The 23,567-nt window shown below is 49.3% G+C and overlaps 2 protein-coding genes across 4 annotated transcripts in view; both read left to right on the forward strand.

The window, feature by feature from the left end:
* Window positions 1–23,567, forward strand: part of LOC307202208 (monocarboxylate transporter 13-like) — a 148,676-nt gene that overhangs the window by 120,689 nt on the left and 4,420 nt on the right. For 2 of the 3 annotated variants that reach the window (XM_079952004.1, XM_079952005.1), the window contains exon 2: window positions 21,957–22,927. In XM_079952004.1, the coding sequence (XP_079808130.1) occupies window positions 22,834–22,927 (94 nt within the window). In that variant the 5' untranslated portion in view covers window positions 21,957–22,833. Of the gene's footprint in view, window positions 1–19,403; window positions 20,774–21,956; window positions 22,928–23,567 lie in introns of those variants that run through there. The other variant, XM_079952003.1, reaches the window with a different exon arrangement.
* LOC307201674 (monocarboxylate transporter 13-like) lies at window positions 7,283–17,216 on the forward strand (the record flags this gene model as incomplete). The annotated part of the gene is made up of 5 exons (XM_079950969.1): window positions 7,283–7,495; window positions 9,194–9,337; window positions 11,752–12,525; window positions 14,177–14,356; window positions 16,870–17,216. The coding sequence occupies exons 1-5, from the start codon at window positions 7,300–7,302 to the stop codon at window positions 17,214–17,216; spliced, it is 1,641 nt and encodes a 546-aa protein (XP_079807095.1). The 5' UTR covers window positions 7,283–7,299.

The following is a 23,567-nucleotide window of genomic DNA, read 5'->3' on the forward strand; positions in this document are numbered from 1 at the left end:
TTCAGATAAAACAGCTGTTGGTGGTGAAATTTGGTGCCCTGCTGTCAACTTTCCAAGTTTCTAGACCTCAAGGGGGCAGGACCTGAGGAGTCCTGAGGTTAGCCCATGAAGCTGACACGCCTGATTCAGATGATTCAGACTATGGCCTCCTAGGTGAACGTTTCCTCGATGCTGCTTCCTGGGATATTTGAAAGTCAAAGATGACGCAGGAATACCGTGATTGGTGTTTTCATTCTCAAACAGCAGCTGCAGAGATGCAGTTAATTCACACACACAACTGCGCAGAGGAAAAAAAAAGGGCATTTTGGACTGCAATTCCCATCATTTGCCCCCCGCCTCATACACAATAATACCCAAATTCTCAACATATATATATATATATATATATATATATATATATATATATATATTTAATAAAAGCGCAAGTTTTTAAAACCCAAGAAATAAGGCAAAATCTGCAGGTACTATTTTGAGGGGTTTTTTTCCGCTGAGAAATGGGGCTGTTTTATTCACTTCCCCCTCTCCTGGAAACAACAACAACAACAATTTATTATTTAGTTGTTTTTCTCTTTGACATCTTGTGGGAGGGTGTTCCACAGGGCGGATGCCACTACCGAGAAGGCCCTCTGCCTGGTTCCCTGTAACTTGGCTTCTCGCAGTGAAGGAACCGCCAGAAAGCCCTCGGCGCTGGAGCTCAGTGTCTGGGCTGAACGATGGAGGTGGAGACGCTCCTTCAGGTCTACTGGGCCTTTGAGGCCGTTTAGGGCTTTCAAGGTCAGCACCAACACTTTGAATTGTGCTCGGAAACGTCCTGGAAGCCGATGTAGGTCCTTATGTGGTCTCGGCAGCCGCTCCCGGTCACCAGTCTGGCTGCCGCATTCTGGATTAGTTGTAGTTTCCGGGTCACCTTCAAAGGGAGCCCCACATAGAGCGCATTGCAGTAGTCCAGGCGGGAGATAACCAGAGCATGCACCACTCTGGCGGGGAAAATTCCTGCAGCTGCCATCCATTCATGAAGATAGCCATCTAAAAAAATACCCAAAGGGCTGTCGTGAGGAAGGTGGAGCAAGCTTGTTTTCTCCTGCTCTGGGATGCAGGATCCAAACCAACGGACTCAAATTGCAAGAAAGGCCAATCTCACTTAACATTAGGAAGAACTTTCTGACGGTAGGAGCCGTTTGACGGTGGAACAGACTCCCCACAAGAGGGGAGGTTTTTAAGCAGAGGTTGGAGAGCCATGTGTCAGGGATGGTTTCGCTGTGACCCCTGCATCGAAGGGGGTTCGATCTAGATGACCCTCAGGGTTCCCTTCAAACTACAATTTCTATGATTCTAGGATGCAGGTGGCGATGTGGGTTAAACCACAGAGCCTAGGACTTGCCGATCAGAAGGTCGGCGGTTCGAATCCCCGCGATGGGGTGAGGTCCCGTTGTTTGGTCCCTGCTCCTGCCCACCTAGCAGTTCGAAAGCACGTCAAAGTGCAAGTAGATCAATAGGTACCGCTCCGGCGGGAAGGTAAACGGCGTTTCCGTGCGCTGCTCTGGTTCGCCAGAAGCGGCTTAGTCATGCTGGCCACATGACCCGGAAGCTGTACGCCAGCTCCCTCAGCCAGTAAAGCGAGATGAGCGCCACAACCCCAGAGTCGTCCGCGACTGGACCCCTAAAGGGTCAGGGGTCCCTTTACCTTTACTTTATGACCCTGGAATGTGGTGGCCTCTCCTGTTCTGGAGGATTTTAAACAGAGGTTAGATGACGATATGACACGATAATCTTTATTGTCATTGTCCCATACAGAACGACGAAATTGAAAAAATCTACGTCAGGCATTCAAAAACCAAGAAGCCTGCTATCCCAGCCTGGTTAACCCCCTAAAAACTCTGATACCCCATAATTAAACACAATATACTCCCACAGAGACTACCTCACACTGCGTTTAAAACCCAAATCACATTTGGATAAAGACTGTTTCTCAGGCAGCTAGTCCTAGTCTTTATAAAGCTATGACCATCTGCCAGGGACTCTTTAAGCCACTGCTTCTAATGTGTACATCAAATAATATTACAGTATTTAAAGTGGGTTGTTTTTTTAAAAACACCTTTCTTTTTCACCAAAAATCTTCCAAGAATTACACAAGATCAATAAATGCAAGATATTCCCTGCCTGCAGGCTCCATTTTTTGGTTATTAAATCGCTAATAAGCCTGTCACCATTACAGGGGCCCTGCTATCAACAAACGATTTCGACATTATCTATTACGCTCCCTCTGTTGGCATTTAACGATGAATTTAACTAACTCGCCCTGCCAGGGAGGAGAAAATGGTTTTGATTTATCTTTTTACATGCAGCCGAAGTTAATTTAGAGTTAGGAATGAACTCGTGATTTCGATTTATGGTAGCTGCTTTCGAACCAGACGGTGGCTTGTAATTTTGATCTGAGCAAGCTATGGTTTGTTAAAGCCCCGAGGGATAGTTTTCTCATTGCAAAATAGACAGCCTTTGCCAACCTGGTGCCCGCTGGACGTTTTGGATTACAATTCCCACCATCCCCGGCAGCACATCCGTCATGGATGATGGGAGTTATAGTCTGGCGAGCACCAGGTTGACAAAGGCTGCCCTAAGTCAGTGCTCTTCATTCTTGAGTCCCTAGACGTCATTGAACTACAACTCCCATCACCTGTGACAATTATTATTATATTTATATCCTGCTTTTTCTCCTCACTCGAGGTGGCTTACAGCTAAAACAGAAACAGAGGGGGAGGGAAATGATAATTAAAAATCAATTATCAAACATTAATAGAAAATATCATAGAATTGTAGAGTTTGAAGAGACGCAAGGGTTATGTAGTGCAACCCCCTGCAAAGCAGCAAATTGTGCGATCTATTAAAACACAGAGATCATTAAAATAAAAACAGTGCCAGCCCTTTCCTTAAAAGCAATTGTCTTAGCTAACTCAGAATGTCAGGAGTTGTAGTCCATAATTTCTGGAGGGCAATGATTTCTCAAAGCTGGTGTTTTTCAACCTGGGGTTTCTGGATGTTGTCAGACTACAACTCCCATCATCCACGACAATTGGCTAAGCTGACTCTGGACGATGGGAGTTGTAGTCCAACATATCTGGTGGGCTGCTCTAAGCCGATGCTGATTACAGATGTCGCTCCCTTGTTGCCAGGCAACTTACAGGCCCGTACGTATCAATCACCCACCCAAAATCCTCGGGCAAAGATGACAGGAAGAGTTAGAGGTCAGACAAAACAGAGAGTCTATGAGGAATGGAGAATATATAAATACTTTAAAAACTATGGTGTAAACAGAAATCTCCTGGCAGAATTAGACTGATCCTTGAAATTCATATAAGGCAATTGAGGTATAATAAAAAATCACAAGAAACAGGTAACTGTGTGGTATAATGTATATAACAGATAAAATACAATGAGAATACTTGGAAGACTTTTTAAATGTTTGCAGCACTTTTTATTTCTAATTGTGTGAATAATCAATCATTGCATTAACAAAATACTTAATGTTGAGGAATTCCATAATCACGTATGTTTTTTCACTCCTTTTCCCCTTGATTTTTATACACTTGTCCTTATCTTGCGTTTTCCTTTTCTTTCTTTCTGATGTTGTAAGCTTGTAACTCCAAATCCTGTATGGATATATTCATTTTAACTCAATAAAGATTGACTAAAAAAAACCCCACAAAATCCTTGGGCTCCCAAGCCTCAAAGGAAAATGTTTCCAAGCAGGTCCGAGTCCTGGATTTGGAAGCAGCCCAAGTCCGTCCACCCAAATCGCTCAGATCCCAGCACACAGACGTAGGCAACCTCGTCGATCGTGGCGTCTGGAAAAACAAAGTTGCACAAATGAAGAAGTCTATTGGGTGAGGAGTGAAGATGATTTAAGGACACCGGCGGAGGAGACTTTGTCCTGGCCGAGACGGTGCCTCTGGGGTGAAGCCCAGATTCTCCGCCAGTTGCTCGAAAGACCCAGATTTCTTGGAAGTGTGAAGACAGAAAAACTCCAGTCCAGAATTTCACCCCCTGCGGCTGTGCTGGCCGGGACAACGCCTCCTGGTGGAAGGGTGAGTAAAGGTAAAGGTAAAGGTAAAGGGACCCCAACCATTAGGTCCAGTCGCGGACGACACTGGGGTTGCGGCGCTCATCTCGCTTTACTGGCCGAGGGAGCCGGCGTACAGCTTCCGGGTCATGTGGCCAACATGACCAAGCCGCTTCTGGCGAACCAGAGCAGCGCACGGAAACACCGTTTACCTTCCCGCCAGAGCGGTACCTATTTATCTATTTGCACTTTGACGTGCTTTCGAACTGCTAGGTTGGCAGGAGCAGGGACTGAGCAACGGGAGCTCACCCGTCGCGGGGATTCAAACTGCCGACCTTCTGATCAGCAAGTCCTAGGAGCAAGGGAAGAGGTACAGCTAGAGCCTTGGAGAGATCAGCTGCGTGGTTAATTTTATCAGGCGTATAGTTTGATTTCTGTGTTTTTTCGGTGGTGGGGAGTGTGCATTTGTGGTTCTTTTCTGCAAGGGTACTACAGCAACAGAAGTGCATTATCAACAGATCTATGCTGGACACGTCATTCTACTTTATTAGCTGTTCTACAATGGGAGGCAGTATCGTGCAGTGGTTAGAGCATCAGACAGGGGTCGGCAAGGTTTACCTCGCCTGGGCCGGTTCACTCCAGTGGAGATCCCTCTGTGGGCCGGATCACAGCCGCGATTTCCAACGTCTGCGTCTGCACAGGCACAATTTCCGGTGCTGCGGAAGTGAGTCCCTGTGCTGCGCTGCACCACTTTAGCGCAGCGCGCGGGGACTCACTGAGCAGGCGGCTTGGTTCAGGGCCAGTTAAATGACTCCTGTGGGCCGCTTGTGGCCCATGGGCCTTAGGTTGCCTACCCCTGGACTAGGGCCTGGGAGACCTGGGTTCGAATCCCCACTATGCCCATGAAACTGAGTGAGTGACATTTCAGGTCACTCATGCTGTTTCTCTGCCTGATCAAACTCACAGGGATTAAGCGAGGAGGGGAGAGCCAGGCATTTGAGCCCCTCCTTGGAGTAAAAAAAAAGGGTGGAATATAAATGCAAAGAATAATTGCAATAAATTAAAATGATTTCCCTTAGATAAAAGGTAAGTAAGAAGTGATGGAAGGTTATAGAACAATACATGGCATTATGAAAGTGGATAGAAGGGGAGGGGGGAATTATCCCATGAAGCTCCCTGTTGTCTCTTCATTTCCCATGAAGCTCCCTGTTGGCAGATTCAGGAAAGGCAAAATAAAGCCCTTCTTCACGCAGTGCTTAGTTAATCTGTGGAACTCCCTGCCACTGCTCTAGAAGGCTTTAAAAGAGGATTGGACAAATTCATGCAGGAGAATCATAGTAAAGGTAAAGGTAAAGGTAAAGGTAAAGGTAAAGGTAAAGGTAAAGGGACCGCTGACCATCAGGTCTAGTCGTGGCCGACTCTGGGGTTGCGGCACTCATCTCGCTTTACTGGCCAAGGGAGCCAGCGTACAGCTTCTGGGTCATGTGGCCAGCAGGACTAAGCCCCTTCTGGCGAACCAGAGCAGCACACAGAAACGCCGTTTACCTTCCCGCCGGAGCAGTACCTATTCATCTACTTGCACTTTTGACATGCTTTCGAACTGCTAGGAGGGCAGGAGCAGGGACCGAGCAACGGGAGCTCACCCCGTCGCGGGGATTCGAACCGCTGACCATCTAATCGGCAAGTCCTAGGCTCTGTGGTTTAACCAACAGCGCCACCCACGTCCCACAGGGGAATCGTAGAACTGTAGAATTAGAACAGGGCCCATCCAGTCCAACCCCCTACAATATAGGAATATGAAGTCTGGATCGAACCCGCAACCTCGGCATCATCAGACCCATGCTCTAATCACCTGAGCTATCCAGGGGGCCATTTGATGGCTACTACCCAGAATGGCTACGCTCTGCCTCCATGGTTGGAGGAAGCCAAGCTTTTGAATCCCAGTTGCTGGAAGCTGCAGGAGGCAAGAGAATTGCTCTTTTGTTCGAATCCTGATAGTGGGCTTCCCACAAAAAGCATCTGGGTGGACAGTATGCCGGATCCAGCGGCCAAGTTCTGCTATTCTTAGACAGAGCTGGATTTAGGTTTGATGAGGCCCTAAGCTACTGAAGTGGGACGCAGGTGGCGCTGTGGGTTAAAGCCTCAGCGCCTAGGACTTGCCAATCGAAAGGTCGGCGGTTCGAATCCCTGAGGCGGGGTGCGCTCCCGCTGCTCGGTCCCAGCGCCTGCCAACCTAGCAGTTCGAAAGCACCTCCGGGTGCAAGTAGATAAATAGGGACCGCTTACCAGCGGGAAGGTAAACGGCGTTTCCGTGTGCGGCTCTGGCTCGCCAGAGCAGCGATGTCACGCTGGCCACGTGACCCGGAAGTGTCTCCGGACAGCGCTGGCCCCTGGCCTCTTAAGTGAGATGGGCGCACAACCCCAGAGTCTGTCAAGACTGGCCCGTACGGGCAGGGGTACCTTTACCTTTACCTTTAAGCTACTGAAGGTAACGGGACCCTTTATATGTCAACAACAAATTGTCACTTTTTTGTATTGAATTGTGAATTGTGCACAGGTGGCGCTGTGGTCTAAACCACAGAGCCTAGGGCTTGCCGATCGGAAAGTTGGTGGTTTGAATCCCCGCGACGGGGTGAGCTCCCGTTGCTCGGTCCCTGCACCTGCCAACCTAGCAGTTCGAAAGCACGTCAAAGTGCAAGTAGATCAATAGGTACCTCTCCGGCGGGAAGGTAAACGGCGTTTCCGTGCGCTGCTCTGGTTCGCCAGAAGCGGCTTAGTCCTGCTGGCCACATGACCCGGAAGCTGTGCGCCGGCTCCCTCAGCCAATAAAGCGAGATGAGCGCCGCAACTCCAGAGTCGGTCACGACTGGACCTAACGGTCAGGGGTCCCTTTACCTTTACCTATATGCTATATGGTAATTTATGGACCTAATAGGTATCTAAAGCCATTTGCACATAACAAAATGGGAGCCTACACAACACAAAACACTCTTGCTGTATGTAGGTTTTATTTTATTTGTTTTTAATCTTATATTTTGGAAATGTACATCCAGTTTTTCCCCCTTTAATTTTTTTGGGGGCCCCCAAGAGACTGGGGCCATAAGCTAGAGCTCGTTTACCTTACACATAAATCCGGTACTGTTCTTATGCACAGTAACTCGCCACCAATTTAATTCTCTCTCTCTTTCCATTCTCTCATTTCTTTTCAAAGACTCCTCATCTCTGCAAAGGAAGAGGACTCCATGGCCCCTCGCACGCATCCTGACAGCAGCTGGGGATGGATGGTAGTCCTGGCAGGTTTTGTGCAAACGGCCCTGGTCTTTGGGGTGATCCGCTCCTTCGGGGTCTTCTTCGTCGAGTTTGTGGCTCACTTCAAGGAATCCACCAGCACCGTCTCCTGGGCCCTGTCTCTTGGCGTCGCCGTCCTGCAATTTGCGAGTAAGGGGCGTTCCAGGTTTCGGGGGTCTTCTCCAGCGTGGAGATTTGAGTGCCGGCTCTGGGACGGCCGAATCCTCTCCGCTCTTATAACCTCAGTCCCAGAGTCAGGGAGGAATCAGAAAGCAGCTGGGTTACAGTAGTTCCTCGCAAGACGAAAAGAATCCGTTCTGCGGGTCTCTTCGTCTAGCGGTTTTTTCGTCTTGCGAAGCAAGCCCATTAGCAGCTTAGCGGATTAGCGCTATTAGCGGCTTAGCGGCTTTTAGCGGCTTAGCGGCTTAGCGGATAAGCAGCTTAGCGGCTTAGAAAAAGGGGGGGGAAGGGGAAAAAAGTCGGAAAAACTCGCAAGACATTTTCGTCTTGCGAAGCAAGCCCATAGGGAAATTCGTCTTGCGAAGCACCTCCAAAACGGAAAACCCTTTCGTCTAGCGGGTTTTTCGTCTTGCGAGGCATTCGTCTTGCGGGGCACCACTGTATTTCCAACGTTGCTTTCGATGCACAGCCAGCGTCATAAAAGTTAAACAGTAATTTCGATACATCTGCCTATGCCGTGCGGCGAGGAAACGGCTCTTTATGTACCAGGGATGGGGAACCTGTTAAAGGTGTTTATGGGCTCCGGCACCCATTGGGAAGGGGTTGTGGCTCAGTGCCAGAGCACCAGAGTGCTCGTAAAAAATTTTTGAGGGGTCTCAGCAGACCACAATCTGAACCACAATCTGAGTCCGCAGCGTGATGCAGCAGCAAAAAAAGCTAGCGCTATTCTAGGCTATGGTTACCAGATTTGTTTCAATGAATTCATGCACACTTATTTTCTTTTTTCTTTTGAAGCTGAGTAGCAACAGGGAGTCAGTAGTGGGGGTGGTGAGGCAAAAGACCCTGGGCCCAAGCACACGTACATATTGTATAAAGGTGCAAAGCCCTTCTTTCGCACCCTGTGAAACATAAATGCGCAGAGTTTTAAAAAAACTGGGCAACAGCCCGCCACCCCGCCCGTGACTCCCAATCCTTCCCCAATCTCCTGCCCCCTTTCCCCTTTGTTTTGACAGATCGGGGGAGGCTCAGGAGTTGTGGGCGGGCGGGCGCTGCCCAGGAGGGGTGTAAGGCACATGGTTTCTCTGCCAGGCAAGATGCAAAGCCCTTCTTTTGCACCCTGTGAAACATAAATGTACAGAGTTTTTTGAAAACTGGGCAATGGCCGGCCACAGTCAACTCCCTAGGTAAAGATAAAGGGACCCCTGACCATTAGGTCCAGTCACAAACGACTCTGGGGTTGCGGTGCTCATCTCGCTTTACGGGCCGAGGGAGCCGGCGTACAGCTTCCGGGTCATGTGGCCAGCAGGACTAAGCCGCTTCTGGCGAACCAGAACAGCGCACGGAAACGCCGTTTACCTTCCCGCCGGAGCGGTACCTCTTTATCTACTTGCACTTTGACGTGCTTTCGAACTGCTAGGTTGGCAGGAGCAGGGACCGTGCAACGGGAGCTCACCCTGTCGTGCCTTCTGATTGGCAAGCCCTAGGCTCAGTGGTTTAACCCACAGCGCCATACATTAATCACGTGGGATTGCAAAACCTGCGACAGAGGTAGCTGAACGTTTGCATTGATCCAGCAGCTCAGCTCCTTTGCATTGATCCAGCAAGCTCAACTCCTGCCAACTGTAAGAGAACCTTGCCACATAATTATGCATGTGCTGCCCCCTACAGGCCCGATGGGGAGCGCCCTCAGTGCCCGGTACGGGGCACGCCCAGTGGTGATGGCCGGAGGCCTCCTCGCTAGCCTAGGTTTGCTGCTGGCTTCCTTCTCCGTCAAGATCTCTCACCTTTACCTGAGCATCGGCCTCATCTCAGGTGCGCCTTCTTCTAAGCCAGGTGGGGGGTGGGACCCTTTTGCAGTTTGAGGGCTGCATTCTCAAATGGGCAGCCTTTCGAGGGCCACATGGACAGGGCCAGGGTGAAATGTCGTTAGGACAATGGATGCAAATGCTCACCTTTGTACAGTAGTATACCTAGGCCCAGTATACCTGAAGGAAAGTCTCCACCCCCATCGTTCTGCCCGGACACTGAGGTCCAGTGCCACTGGCCTGTTGGCGGTTCCCTCCCTGCGAGAAGTGAGGTTGCAGGGAACCAGGCAGAGGGCCTTCTCGGTGGTGGTGCCTGCCCTGTGGAACGCCCTCCCGTCAGATGTCAAGGAAACAAACAACTATCTGACTTTTAGAAGACATCTGAAGGCAGCCCTGTTTAGGGCAGTTTTTAATGTTTGACGTTTTGTCGTGTTTTTAATATTCTGTTGGGAACCGCCCAGAGTGGCTGGGGAAACCCAGCCAGATGGGCAGGGTATTAATAATGATGATGATGTTTATTGAGACAGAAGGATGCCCACAAGCATAGGTTAGTTTGGATACACATTCACATTGGTGAGCTAGGCCTATGGGACAATGGTCCCTCATCCGTTCCCTAAGCAAGAGGAGAGGAAGAACTGAAGTGTGAGAATGTTCAGGGATGCAGGAGCAGATATATTGTTTGATTATCGCCTTTCCAACTTGTGTAACAAGTTCCACAATTTAGCAGAGTAACATTCCCCTTTTTAAACTCGCAGCGGATGTGTTTGCTCAGGCTCGCTAAAGCCTCTATAATAACTGTTCTGGTAAAAGGTAAAGGTAAAGGTACCCCTGCCCGTACGGGCCAGTCTTGACAGACTCTGGGGTTGTGCGCCCATCTCACTTAAGAGGCCAGGGGCCAGCGCTGTCCGGAGACACTTCCGGGTCACGTGGCCAGCGTGACATCGCTGCTCTGGCGAGCCAGAGCCGCACACGGAAACGCCGTTTACCTTCCCGCTGGTAAGCGGTCCCTATTTATCTACTTGCACCCGGAGGTGCTTTCGAACTGCTAGGTTGGCAGGCGCTGGGACCGAGCAGCGGGAGCGCACCCCGCCGCAGGGATTCGAACCGCCGACCTTTCGATCGGCAAGCCCTAGGCGCTGAGGCTTTAACCCACAGCGCCACCTGCGTCCCAACTGTTCTGGTACTTTCCCCTTATTCCCACATAAAAGATAAGATATGACACAGTCTTCTACAAAAGTATAAAAAAGGCTTACTCACACATCATTCTGTTCACAATAGGATCCCAGAAGGCAGACTTAGCTTAGAAAAGTAACATATACCTGGAAACTATCTCATAAGGAGACAGTCCCTTTGAGCATCTTTGACTAAGCAGATGTTGCTTCTTCGATGCATGTAGTCAAAGAGAGAGATGGCTGCTCTGCCCTGTGCTTTTGTCGTTACCTGCACAGGTGAGGCCACGCCCACCTCTAGACACATGCAGAGGAAGTCTGTCCCTGCCCAGAAGGAAACAGGAAGTTTACCTGCTGGCTGGACAAACATTCCTCCCATGTGTAAACTCTAGGAAGGTTGTACTTGACTGCTCTTGCGTTTCACATCCCACATGAAGAATTGGAAAGGGACAGTCCACCCCCCCCCAAAAAAAAAGCCTTCTGGTGGTATGAGGGAAAGGGGGCTATAGGGTCAGCAATGGGGAACCTATCCCAGTCCCTGATGCTGGGTCTGTCAGCTGTCCAAGAAAAAAGCACACCAAGAACTCAGGCCAATACAAGTTTCTGTAGTGGGAGTGGTCCCTACTCGCAAATCAATAGTCAATTGTAACAAAAACTAATCCATTCAAAAGTATGTATTCTGACAAGGATTACAGACTCAAATAGAGATTACAAACTCAAACTCATAAGGATATGTATATCCAACTATGGATCAGAAACCAGTAAATTCATGATCTTACCGGTTTCTGATTCATAATTGGATATAATCTTGTAATCTCTGTTTGAGTTTGTAATCTCCCAATATCGAAATTCATACTGAGTTCTTGGTGTGCTTTTTTCTTGGTATATTTAATAACAAGAACTCCAACTTATTTAACGTTAGCTGTCACGAGTCCAACAACGACCCCTGGAGACTGGTTGTGGGTTCCCCATCCCTGTCCCTGTCTAACTCAGCCATTTATCTGGATCCATGAGGACTACAAACTTGCTTTATTTCCAGGGGGGTTTGGTTGTAGCTCAGAGACAGAGCAGAAGGCACCTGATTGAATCCCCGCCAATGTTTGGCAGCCCATAGAGCAGTTAGTTGCTGCCGGACCCCGTGCCGAGCCGGGGTCAGACTAGATGACCTGCACGGGTCCCCTTTCCAAGCCTGTGATTCTGCGATCCACTGCCTGATCTCACCGCCTGCTTTTCTCTCCCCCTTCAACCACAGGGTTCGGCTGGGCCTTGGTGTTCACCCCTTCCATGGCCGCCGTCTCCGATTATTTCCAGGAGCCCCGGGCTCTGGCCATGGGCCTGGCCGTCTCGGGCGCCGGCGTCTCCTCACTGGTCTTCTCTCCGCTCTTCCAGCTCCTGGCGGACTCGTACGGCTGGCGAGGGGCGCTGCTGGTGGTCTCGGCGATGTCCCTCAACCTGGTGGTGTCCGCCGCACTTCTGAGGCCCTTGACCAGGGAGGGAGACGGAGAGCCGGACGTCCAGGCCCAGGATTCAAAATGGCGGCAGACATTGGCTTCCCTCTTCGCCCTGGAGCTACTCCGCCACGGAGGCTTCCTGCGCTACGTCTTGGCCTTCGTCCTGGTCGACGCCGGCTACTTCGTCCCCTATGCCCACCTGGTGGCCCATGCCAGGGAAGCGGGCTGCAGTGAATACCAAGCCGCCTTTATCATGGCCGCCGCCGCTGTGGCGGACATGTTTGGCCGGATTTGGGCCGGCTGGCTGGCAGATACCGCCATCTTCTGCCGCCTCGTCCACCACCTGACCCTCTGGACTGTCCTCACGGGGGTCTCGCTCGCTCTGGTGCCCCTGGGGCACGGCTTCGCCGTCCTGGTGTCCCTCGGCCTCTGCTACGGGTTCTTCGCCGGTGCCCTCGTCCCACTCCAGTTCGCTAGCCTGGCGGAAATCGTGGGTGTTGACTCGGTGCTGGGCGGTATCGGCCTCATGCACATGTTGGAGAGTGTGGGGGCTCTGGTGGGGACCCCTCTGTCAGGTAAAGGGCCCCGGTTTATTCCCCTTGTTCCCAGACTTCCGAGGGCTCTTTTGTGGAGGGTTCTGGTCGCCTCGCCTCAAAAAGGGTACTGAAAAGAGCTGGGAAAGGTTCAGAGAAGGGCAATCAAAACAATTCAGAGAATGGAGGGGGTCACCTGTTTTTTTCTAAACCACAGAGCCTAGGGCTTGCCGATCGGAAGGGCGGGGGTTCAACTCCCTGCGACAGGGTGAGCTTCCGTTGCTCGGTCCCTGCTCCTGTCAACCTAGCAGTTCGAAAGCATGTCAAAGTGCAAGTAGATCAATAGGTACCTCTCCGGCAGGAAGGTAAACGGCGTTTCCGTGTGCTGCTCTGGTTCGCCCAAAGCGGCTTAGTCATGCCGGCCACATGACCTGGAAAAACTGTCTGCGGACAAACGCGGCTCCCTCGGCCAATAAAATGAGATGAGCGCCGCAACCCCAGAGTCATTCGCGACTGGACTTAACTGTCAGGGGTCCCGTTACCTTTACCTATTATTTAGTTATCACTTTTATTTTTATCTTATATACAGCAATATTTTTATGTGAACCACTCTGAGACCTCCGGGTATAGGGCGGTATATAAATTCAATTAAATAACAACAACAACTCCCTCCCACAGTGACTGCCACCAATCTAGGTGACTTTAAAAGAGGTCAGATTCGTGGTGGAGAGGGCTATTGGTGGCTCCTAGTGTTGTAAATAAAATCTGCCCTTTTCCCTTATGGGGTTTCCAAGAGCCCATATAGAGTCCTTACATAGGTTGCCTATTGGTAGGAGAAAATAACAGAGGCCAACCAGAGAATATTGAGAAGCAAAGCAGCTAATTAGCCTGATCTTTATTGATCTGTTGCAACAGGGTGCTCCCCTCACCCGCAGGAAAGGAGGAGGAACCCAAACAAAGGTGTGCCCGCCCTTATATAGACATTTTAAATTCCCTCCCTGGAGCTCCAGACCACCCCTCCATACATCATACATACATCACAGAAGGGGTGTAACCCAAGACCACCACCCACAAACATCATACCTACATCACAGAAAAGGTGGTCTACAACAGAAATCTGAGTGCATTGTTTACCTCCTGTCTGGCAGGTTACCTGTTAATGGTCACTTGATTGGATACCCTGGGGAGCCTGGCCAGTCTTTTGTAATGATAAATACTGAGTTCCAGAGCCAGGTCACAGCCTCACACCCTATTCATATTTTTATATGTGCCCTTAAGACAGGATTTGTGAAGGAAAAGACAATGGGGAGGCTTTTCCTTTGTCCTTTGACCTTGCAGAGAAAACATTTGGTCAGTTTGGGAATCAAAAATGGTTCCAGGTCGGTCTTCCTGTGCTGATCTATGTACGTGCTTGGTTGGTACGCTTATGAACATTTAACATATATCTAAGACCTCAGAATTCCTATCACACTAGCCAGGGTGGCTAATCTCCACAGTGTGAGGCAGCAATGCTTCCGAATGCCACGTGCCACTAACCTCAGGAGCGGAGAGTGGCTCTTGTGTTCGAATTCTGCTTGCTGGCTTTCCCACTGTGAGAACAGTTACATGGGCTGCAGCAGGGCTTTTCCTACGATCTTTTACCGGAGGGCGATGCCAATAAGCTCAAAAGCTAAGACCACCTTTTACGTTCCAGGCTGGCTGAGAGACATCACGGGGAATTATACCGCCTCCTTCCTCATGGCTGGAGTGTTCCTCCTGGCGGGCAGCGCAACCCTTCTCACCTTGCCGGACTATTTCTCCTGCTCCCGGCCATCGGGGGCCAAGGCAGAGACCCCCACGGGACCCCCAGACCACCAGGCCTTCGAATTAAGGGGTCTGCCCCAACAAGACAGAGCGTGAGGCGCAGACAGGTTAGCCGATCGCGCTAGCAAAGAGAAGATGGAGGTGCCTCTGGACCTCTTGGCGCTCCCTGGGCGAGGAGAAAGACCCTCTCCCCTCAGAGAGCCTTTTCCAGCACCTCAAGACAAGCAAAGCCTCAATTTTGGGTGCCAAACCGTCGCTTTGGTCTGGGGAAAGGCAGGAAGTGAGAAATTTGCTCAAAATCTGGCACAGCTTTCCGTCCTTTGTGGATAGGTGGTTACAAAGATCCCCACAGGATTAGGCCGTAAATGGGAATGTGGGGAAAAGGGGATTTGGTGAGATTTGAGGGGTGGGCAAAGGAGGAGGAGATGGACCCTGAAGAGCGCATGCCAAACTGCTGCCATTGCCTCTGTTAACGGAGAAATCGGAGGGCTCCCTTGGACGTAAAACAAGGACACCAGCCAGGAATACCAGAGGAAAACAGCAGCCAGTAGGCTTGGTCTTTATTTTATTTTATTTTTTCTTCGGTGATCAGCCTTCTTTATGCTCCAACTGTCCCATCCAGCTGATCCAACCCGCAACCTTCGTGTTATCAGCACCATGCTCTATCCAGCTGAGCTATGCATGATCTGCACAACACCCCTGCGAGGTAGATTAGGATTGGAGAGATAGAGGGACCGGCCTGTTAGGGATTTTTATTTTTGGAAATATTTTTTATTTGAGTTTGCAAATATAAAGTTATAACAGTACAACCATACATATCCACATTTACAGATTCCTCCGAATCTCTGGACTTCCCACCTTCCCCTCCATGGGTCCTATTATTAAACCTTTTCTACTGCATCCTTCCCAATATTCTATATTGAATATAACTCCATTGTTTCCATTGCATTGTACCAGGCTTGGTCTTTATTGAAGACTGTCGCGACAGGACTCCCACCTGCCACCAGGTGGAACAAGATGGAAGCCCCAAACAAAAGAGAACCCAAACTTTTATTAGCTGCTAATCCCCATGTTAGGGACGCAGGTGGCGCTGTGGGTTAAAGCCTCAGCGCCCAGGACTTGCCAATCGAAAGGTCGGCGGTTCGAATCCCTGCGGCGGGGTGCGCTCCCGCTGCTCGGTCCCAGCGCCTGCCAACCTAGCAGTTCGAAAGCACCTCCGGGTGCAAGTAGATAAATAGGGACCGCTTACCAGCGGGAAGGTAAACGGCGTTTCCGTGTGCGGCTCTGGCTCGCCAGAGCAGCGATGTCACGCTGGCCACGTGACCCGGAAGTGTCTCCGGACAGCGCTGGCCCCTGGCCTCTTAAGTGAGATGGGCGCACAACCCCAGAGTCTGTCAAGACTGGCCCGTACGGGCAGGGGTACCTTTACCTTTTTTAATCCCCATGTTACACCCCCCCAAACTACATCACTCATACATCATGGTTACATCATGAAAGGGGAGGTCTGGTGGCCGTAATCTGAGCATCCTGGACCCTGCCCCATGGTTCCCCTTGCCCTCCACCAAACACCCATCAAGTGTAACAAAAAAAAATATTTACATTTCCCTGTTTCCCAGCCAAGTTAATCCCACCCTTTTGTCGTCATCTGGGTTTGTTATTTCTGGAATGGCTACCTGTCTGGCAATCAGGTATCAGGATGCGAGGAATTATCACTCAGGCAGAGGGGCTGCTGAGTAGCTGAGCTCACGTGTCTATATGAATTTCTGAAGTTTTCCCAGTGAGCCAGTACATAGATACATTTATCAGTGAATTGTTACATTTGGTATTCTGCAGCATAGGCCCTTTGAATAGATAGAAAGAAACTGTGATGAAGTGTTTTGTGGGGACAAATCACACTAAAATATTGATTTCTGATAAATGCAGAAGGCGTATTATTTCTTTATTACCCTAAGGTCCGTGGCTGGGCTACAACATCAAAAGGTAACGTTAGAAACAGTTTAAAACAATTTACAGGAGTTAAGAGAAGATGACTCCTAAGAACATACCCTTCTCAAATGTCAAAAGCCGCGGGAAAGAGATGTCTCTATGTCGTCCTCGCTGGCAGTGACGCTTCTGAACACCAGCTGCTGCAAACGGCAGGCAGGCGGTGCGCTCCTGCGTTCGAATCCTGCTTGCCTCTGGCCAGCCACTGTGAGAACAGGACGCTGGGCTAGATCGATTATCTTGCAGGGCTCTCCTTGGGTATTGCATTGCCGGGGGTTAGACTAGATGGCCCTTGGGGGGCTCCCATCTCTGCAATCGTATGATTCTGTTCTGTGTTGCCTTTCTGCCATTTCTGGTGCTCACAAAGACACACCTCCACTCAGACTTTGGCCCCGGATTTTACGACAGGCCATCAAACGCGGGCAATCTTCGGGGTGGTCGCCCCGTGACAAAGAGGGAACTTCCGCAACGTTGACATGCCTTGAAAGAGGCGGCAAGGGGAAATCAGGTTGTTTGATTGCGTTTTATAATATTTGTGCTAACCCCATATCCACTTCTGCCAGAAAACTCTGACACTTGTGTATATCCTCTCTTGCTTAGAATGCGGCCGCTTCTTGGGCAGAACCCACAAGGAGCAAAACAGCCGCATAGGGACGCTGCTCTGTGCTGGCAGTGACCTCACAGGGCTCCTGTATCGAAAAGGCATGAGCCCCCAGGTATATTCCAAGCCCCCAGATGGGGGCTGGGGCTGGGCGATCGCACTGGCGTGTTTCATGCAGTCCGTCCTGGTCTTTGGGGTCACGCGCCTTTTAGGCATCTTCTTTGTGGAGTTCATGGCCTATTTCGATGAGCCGTCGAGCGCCACGTCCTGGATTTCGTCCGTCGCCTTGGCCACGATGATGGTCACCAGTGAGTACCCGACTCCGATCCGTTTCCAGGGGGGTTAAGATAAGATAAAACTTCATTCGCATGAGCCAATGGCCATAGCAACAGTAAAACATTACAGTACAGTGGTACCTTGGGTTACATATGCTTCAGGTTACATACGCTTCAGGTTACAGACTCTGCTAACCCAGAAATAGTACCTTGGGTTAAGAACTTTGCTTCAGGATGAGAACAGAAATCGTGCTCCGGCGGCACGGCAGCAGCGGGAGGCCCCATTAGCTAAAGTGGTGCTTCAGGTTAAGAACTGCTGTTGCTGTTTAGTCGTGTCCAACTCTTCGTGACCCCATGGACCAGAGCATGCCAGGCACTCCTGTCTTCCACTGCCTCCCGCAGTTTGGTCAAACTCATGCTGGTTGCTTTGAGAACACTGTCCAACCATCTCATCCTCTGTCGTCCCCTTCTCCTTGTGCCCTCCATCTTTCCCAACATCAGGGTCTTTTCCAGGGAGTCTTCTCTTCTCATGAGGAGGCCAAAGTCTTGGAGCCTCAGCTTCAGGATCTGTCCTTCCAGTGAGCACTCAGGGCTGATTTCCTTCAGAATGGAGAGGTTTGATCTTGAAGTCCATGGGACTCTCAAGAGTCTCCTCCAACACCATAATTCAAAAGCATCAATTCTTCAGCGATCAGCCTTCTTTATGGTCCAGCTCTCACTTCCATACATCACTACTGGGGAAAACCATAGCTTTAACCATAGGTTAAGAACAGTTTCAGGTTAAGAACGGACCTCCGGAATGAATTAAGTACTTAACCCAAGGTACCACTGTATACGCAGTAAAGGAAATTTGATATAAGAGCACAATTTAAAGTCCTGAATCAGCAGCCCTTATTCTGATTGCCCCTGCTATGAACCTAGCAACCTTTGCTGTTATCTGCTCATTTTGATCTGATAGAAGAAAGGACATTGTGGCAGCGGTTGAGCGCCCTGGGATGGTTAGTACGAGTGGGGTGATGATCTCGTTCCTCAGGGTTTTTTTCCGAGAGTGCAAGACAGGAGGACGTGTGCCGCTGTTTCGGTGCTGCCATCTCCACAGGGGCAAAGGCGTTTTTCAGGTGGGATCTTTTGGAATCGACCCTCGAGTACCGCAGATGGCAAAACATCCGGTCTTGCAAATGTAAAAGCACGTCTGTATTTCGGCATAATAAGTTTGTGCAGATATGCGGCCAGAGAATCGAAATGGAGAGGTGGAAAATGAACATACCAAGGGCAGAATTTCCTTAAATTAGCCAGGTTGTTCTGATGCTCGATATCTTATAGATGTTGACCAATTAGACTGTTTGCTTTAGTAGGGCCCATAGTGAGTAGGTGGGGATAGGACACAAGAGTGAAGTTTTTGATAGACGGTTTTAAGCCAGGCACTTTTGAAGTACTAGGGATAGTAAACCAGAGATGTTTCCAGGATCCAAGAGCCAAGAGCTTTATTTCCAAATGCAGTTGTAAACCTCGCCTTGCTCACTCATTTAAGCAGGCCAAATCCTGATACAATAGCCTGTTTAATTTCCCACCTGTCTTTTAGCGGCTGCTAGCTACTAGACTTCGTCAAACGCTCTCCAAGTTTGAGAGCAAGCTAGTCACTGCTCAGGGACAAATTCAGCATCCTTTTCTGGAAGCAAACGTGCAGCTGGGCAAGAAATCAGTGCAAAAAGGCGCTATTCGTTTTTAAAACAACAGCAGACAAGCAAAACCTTTTTTTTTAAATGAATATTTATTAGCATTTCCAAATTAATACAAAAAACAAAAACAAAAAATACAAAAACACAAAACTTAAAAAACAATTAAAAACACATAGAATTTCAATTGCTTACTTTTCTTTTACCTTATTTTTCAGACCTCCTCGCCCCTCCCCTCTCTGTATTCCAATTCAAGTTGTTAACTCAGCAAGTCCTCACCTAATTTAATTCACTTAAAAAACCAATTTTACTTTGTCTCATCTTAGCTCTCATCCAAACTTATACATCAATACTTATCTTGAAACATTTTCTAAGATCGACCACAATTCCCTTCCACGAATTTCCCAATTTTCATACAAATAATGACATAAAAAAGAAAACAAGTTGTAATTATATACCCTTTAAATTCCCAATTTCTATTCCACCCATACCCCTTTCCCGGTTTCCGTCCCCAACAAATGTCTATCAGCCTCAATATGCAATCAAGCACAGCCGTTTTACGCAATTCACTCTTGTTCTTCAAATTACTCCTTCACTGCTGTCTTCCTCCGAGAATTTTTGGAAAACAAAACACACTATTTTAATAGAATGGGTCGAAGCAGAGAGCTTTGAATAAATGCTCATTTGCTTTGTGTGCAACTTGGTTTCTGCAAAAGCAATAGCAAAAAAAAACAAAAAACCAGGGACTTCATCTAGGCAACTGCCAGTAAAATAACCCTTTTTTACACTTCTGTTAATGGCAGCCAGAATTTGCTTGTTCGTCCACAGTCCAACTGCACTCCTCTATGCCCACACCCCTTTTACTTATTTTCTTGGGTTGAATTGCTACTGAACGCAATGGCTGGGAGGCAGCAGTTTCTGAGTACAGTGGTACCTCAGGTTACATACGCTTCAGGTTACAGATTCCGCTAACCCAGAAATAGTGCTTCAGGTTAAGAACTTTGCTTCAGGATGAGAACAGAAATCGTGCTCCGGCAGCGCGGCAGCAGCGGGAGGCCCCATTAGCTAAAGTGGTGCTTCAGGTTAAGAACAGTTTCAGGTTAAGAACAAACCTCCGGAACGAATTAAGTACTTAACCTGAGATACCACTGTACCAGTTTGCTGGAAGCTGCAGGTCGGGTAGAACAGGACTCTTGTGTTCTTCATGGGACCTGATCCAGCAGAGTGTTCTTGTGGCGCATTGCAGATTCTTTGCACGGCTGCGGGTTGGGATAGATGACCCCTAGGGGTCTCTTCCAACTCTCCAGTTCCATGATCTGTCCTCCTGTGCTTTCCAGCAGCCGGTATTCAGACTGCAGGTGCGCAGGGACACACCTCCGCACAGACTTTGGTCCCGGGGTTTACGACGGGCAACCTTTCGAATGCGGGTCACATCAAGCGCAGGCGATGTTCAGGGGGTCAGCCGTGGCAAAGAGAGCACTTTATCGACGCTGACGTGGTTTGGAAGAGGAGGAGAGGGGACCTGGTGGTTTAACTGTCTTTTAAAAAAGAAAAGAAAAAGAAAGCTTTCTGCTGAACCTATAGGAAAGTTGCCACTTCAGGGGGTGGAGGGAGAAGTCGCCTATATATGCTCCATTACTCAGAATGCAGCTGCTTCTGGGGCAGAGTCCACAAAGGGCAAAACAGCCGTATAGGGACGCTGCTCTGTGCTGGCAGTGAATTCATGGGGCTCCTCTACTGAAACAACATGAGCCCCCCGGTATATTCTGAGCCCCCAGATGGGGGCTGGGGCTGGGCGATCGCGCTGGCGTGTTTCATGCAGTCCGCCCTGGTCTTTGGGGTCACGCGGCCTTTCAGCATCTTCTTTGTGGAGTTCATGGCCTATTTCGACGAGCCGTCGAGTGCCACGTCCTGGATTTCGTCCATCACCGTGGCCACGTCGAAATTCACCAGTGAGTACCCGATTCCGAGCCGTTTCCGACGACCGAGTGACTGGTTTCTAAACACAATTGTGGGTGGCGCTGTGGGTTAAACCACAGAGCCTAGGACTTGCCGATCAGAAGGTCGCGGTTCGAATCCCCGCCACGGGGTGAGCTCCCGTTGCTCGGTCCCTGCTCCTGCCAACCTAGCAGTTCGAAAGCACCTCAAAGTGCAAGTAGATAAATAGGTACCACTCCGGCGGGAAGGTAAACAGCGTTTCCGTGCGCTGCTCTGGTTCGCCAGAAGCGGCTTAGTCATGCTGGCCACATGACCTGGAAGCTGTACGCTGGCTCCCTCGGCCAATAAAGCAAGATGAGCGCCACAACCCCAGAGTCGGTCACAACTGGACCTAAGGGTCAGGGGTCCCTTTACCTTTACCTTTACAGAGGGAAGTGGTGGTAACGATGATTGTTATTTATTAAATTTGTATACCCGCAGTTCTCAGGGTGGTTCGCAATGTAAAATCACAATATAAAAACTGAGGGGCAGGTGGAGCTCATCCACCTGGGAAGGGAGCCCACTTTGGAGAAGGAAAACTCTGGTCCTCAACCTCCGCTGCCTTGTCAGATATCTTCAGGAGAAAGAAAAGGCTCAGGAATAAACCCTACATAAATCTGGAGTGGAGTCCCTAAAATGGTTGGATGGCGCCTTGTACGCCTCCTTCTTGCAACTCTTGCAGCCAAACTGGTGCCAAACATCTTGCTCTGCTTTCCTTTGGCCCATCAGAGAGGCTGAGAGGGTGGTCTTGTCATCTGGGCATCCCAGGACCCAACTTGTAGAAGCCATGATCCCTTTGCCCCCCAATAAAATACAGTGGTACCTCAGTTTTCAAACATCTCCATTGACAAAAGTTTTGGAACTCGAATGCTGTAAAACCGGAAGTAACTGCTTCAATTTTCGAACGTGCCTTGGAAGTCGAATGGCTTCCGCTGAGTGTTTACCATATTTTTTGCTCTATAAGACTCACTTTTTCCCTCCTAAAAAGTAAGGGGAAATGTGTGTGCGTCTTATGGAGCGAATGCAGGCTGCGCAGCTATCCCAGAAGCCAGAACAGCAAGAGGGATTGCTGCTTTCACTGCGCAACGATCCCTCTTGCTGTTCTGGCTTCTGAGATTCAGAATATTTTTTTTCTTGTTTTCCTCCTCCAAAAACTAGTTGCGTCTTATAGAGCGAAAAATATGGTATGTTATTTTTCTCAATTTTCTCCATTGAACTGGCAGACCGCCCTTTGCGCCTCAGTTTTCGAACGTTTCGGAACTCGAACGTTCTTCCAGAACAGCTTACGTTCGAAAACCGAGGTACCACTGTATTTGAGGGGGTCTGCACCACCCCCAGTTGATGGACATTGCCTTTCAAATGGTGTTCACGAGTCGCGTCTTGTGATCGATTGTGCGAGGCAGGCCTTACCTGGGCCCCCCCAAAATATTTTATCCAAGTGGGCACCCTTGGATAGGGAAACAGTATTAATTGTTATTTTCATTCCTGTCCACACCTTTTACCCAGACTGGGACTTAATGCAGCTTATTCAGATTAAAGCAAAAGGGATAAAATGCAGAAGACTCAAAGTCATTAGCAGAGCCCAAGCAATATAAAGACAGGTGAATACAGATAGCAAAAAAAGAAAAAAGAAAAAAGGATGGCATTATTTAAAAGCCCTTACTTTAAGGAAACAGTCCGTCCCCAATGGCTCGTAGCTATAAAAGCATCTTCAACCTTTTTGGCAGACAGACAGGAAGTGGGAAGCCGGTCTGGCTTCTCTAAGCAGGGAGTTCTAAAGTTGCCTGGGAGGAGCCACCACCAAAAAGGCCCTGTCCCGTGTCCCCACCATGCAGGCCTGGGAGGGTGGCAGGCCTGAGAGAAGGGCCTCCCCCAGAGATCTCAGATCCTGGGCAGATCCATAGGGGAGAATGAGATCCTTCGGGTAGCCTTGGCCTCAGCCGTGGGTCCAGATCGGCCCCTCTGTTTATCTTCTATATTTTCAGGTCCGTTGGCAGGGGCACTGGCCACTCAGTATGGAGAGCGTCCCGTGGCCATGGCAGGGGGGCTCCTTTCGGGCCTCGGCTATTTCCTCGCCTCCTTCGCCACCAACCTGGCACAGCTCTATATATTTATTGGCGTGTTCACAGGTAAGGAATGTCTGGAGTCAAGCCAGAGTCTCTTTCTGAGTGGAAGAGCTGTTCCGCCTTCCTCCGCAGTAAAGACCCCCAGCCACAGGCCAGAAAGGTTCATTATTTGAATTTGCTTGCCACATTATACACAGAGAGAGAGAGAGATCTGCACACCGTAGGTTCTCCCTTGCTGCTTCCAAATCCCTCTAAATCAATATTGTCATTGATATAAAATGTCTTTTACAAATGGATAACACGCATGCATGTTATCCCAGAGTTGAGAGGGACCCCCGAGGTTCATCTAGTCCAAGCCCCTGAAATGAAGGAATCTTTTGCCAGTGTGGGACTCGAACCCAGAACCCTGGGATTCAGAGTCTCGTGCTCCGCCAACAGAGCTATTCCAGCTTACAGAGCTATTTATACATAATTTCATATCTGTAATCGTTATGCTATACCGTTGTACCTTGGTTCTTGAACTCTATTCTTTATTATTTTTATACCCCGCTCATCTGGCTGGGCTTCCCCAGCCACTCTGGGCGGCTTCCAACCAAATATTAAAATACAGTAGTACATTAAAACATTAAAAGCTTCCCTAAACAGGGCTGCCTTCTGATGTCTTCTAAAAGTCTGGTAGTTGTTCTTCTGTTTGACATCTAGT

This window comes from Podarcis cretensis, assembly GCF_951804945.1.
Source record: "Podarcis cretensis genome assembly, chromosome: 13".
In the NCBI taxonomy this organism is placed as follows: Eukaryota; Metazoa; Chordata; class Lepidosauria; order Squamata; family Lacertidae; genus Podarcis; species Podarcis cretensis.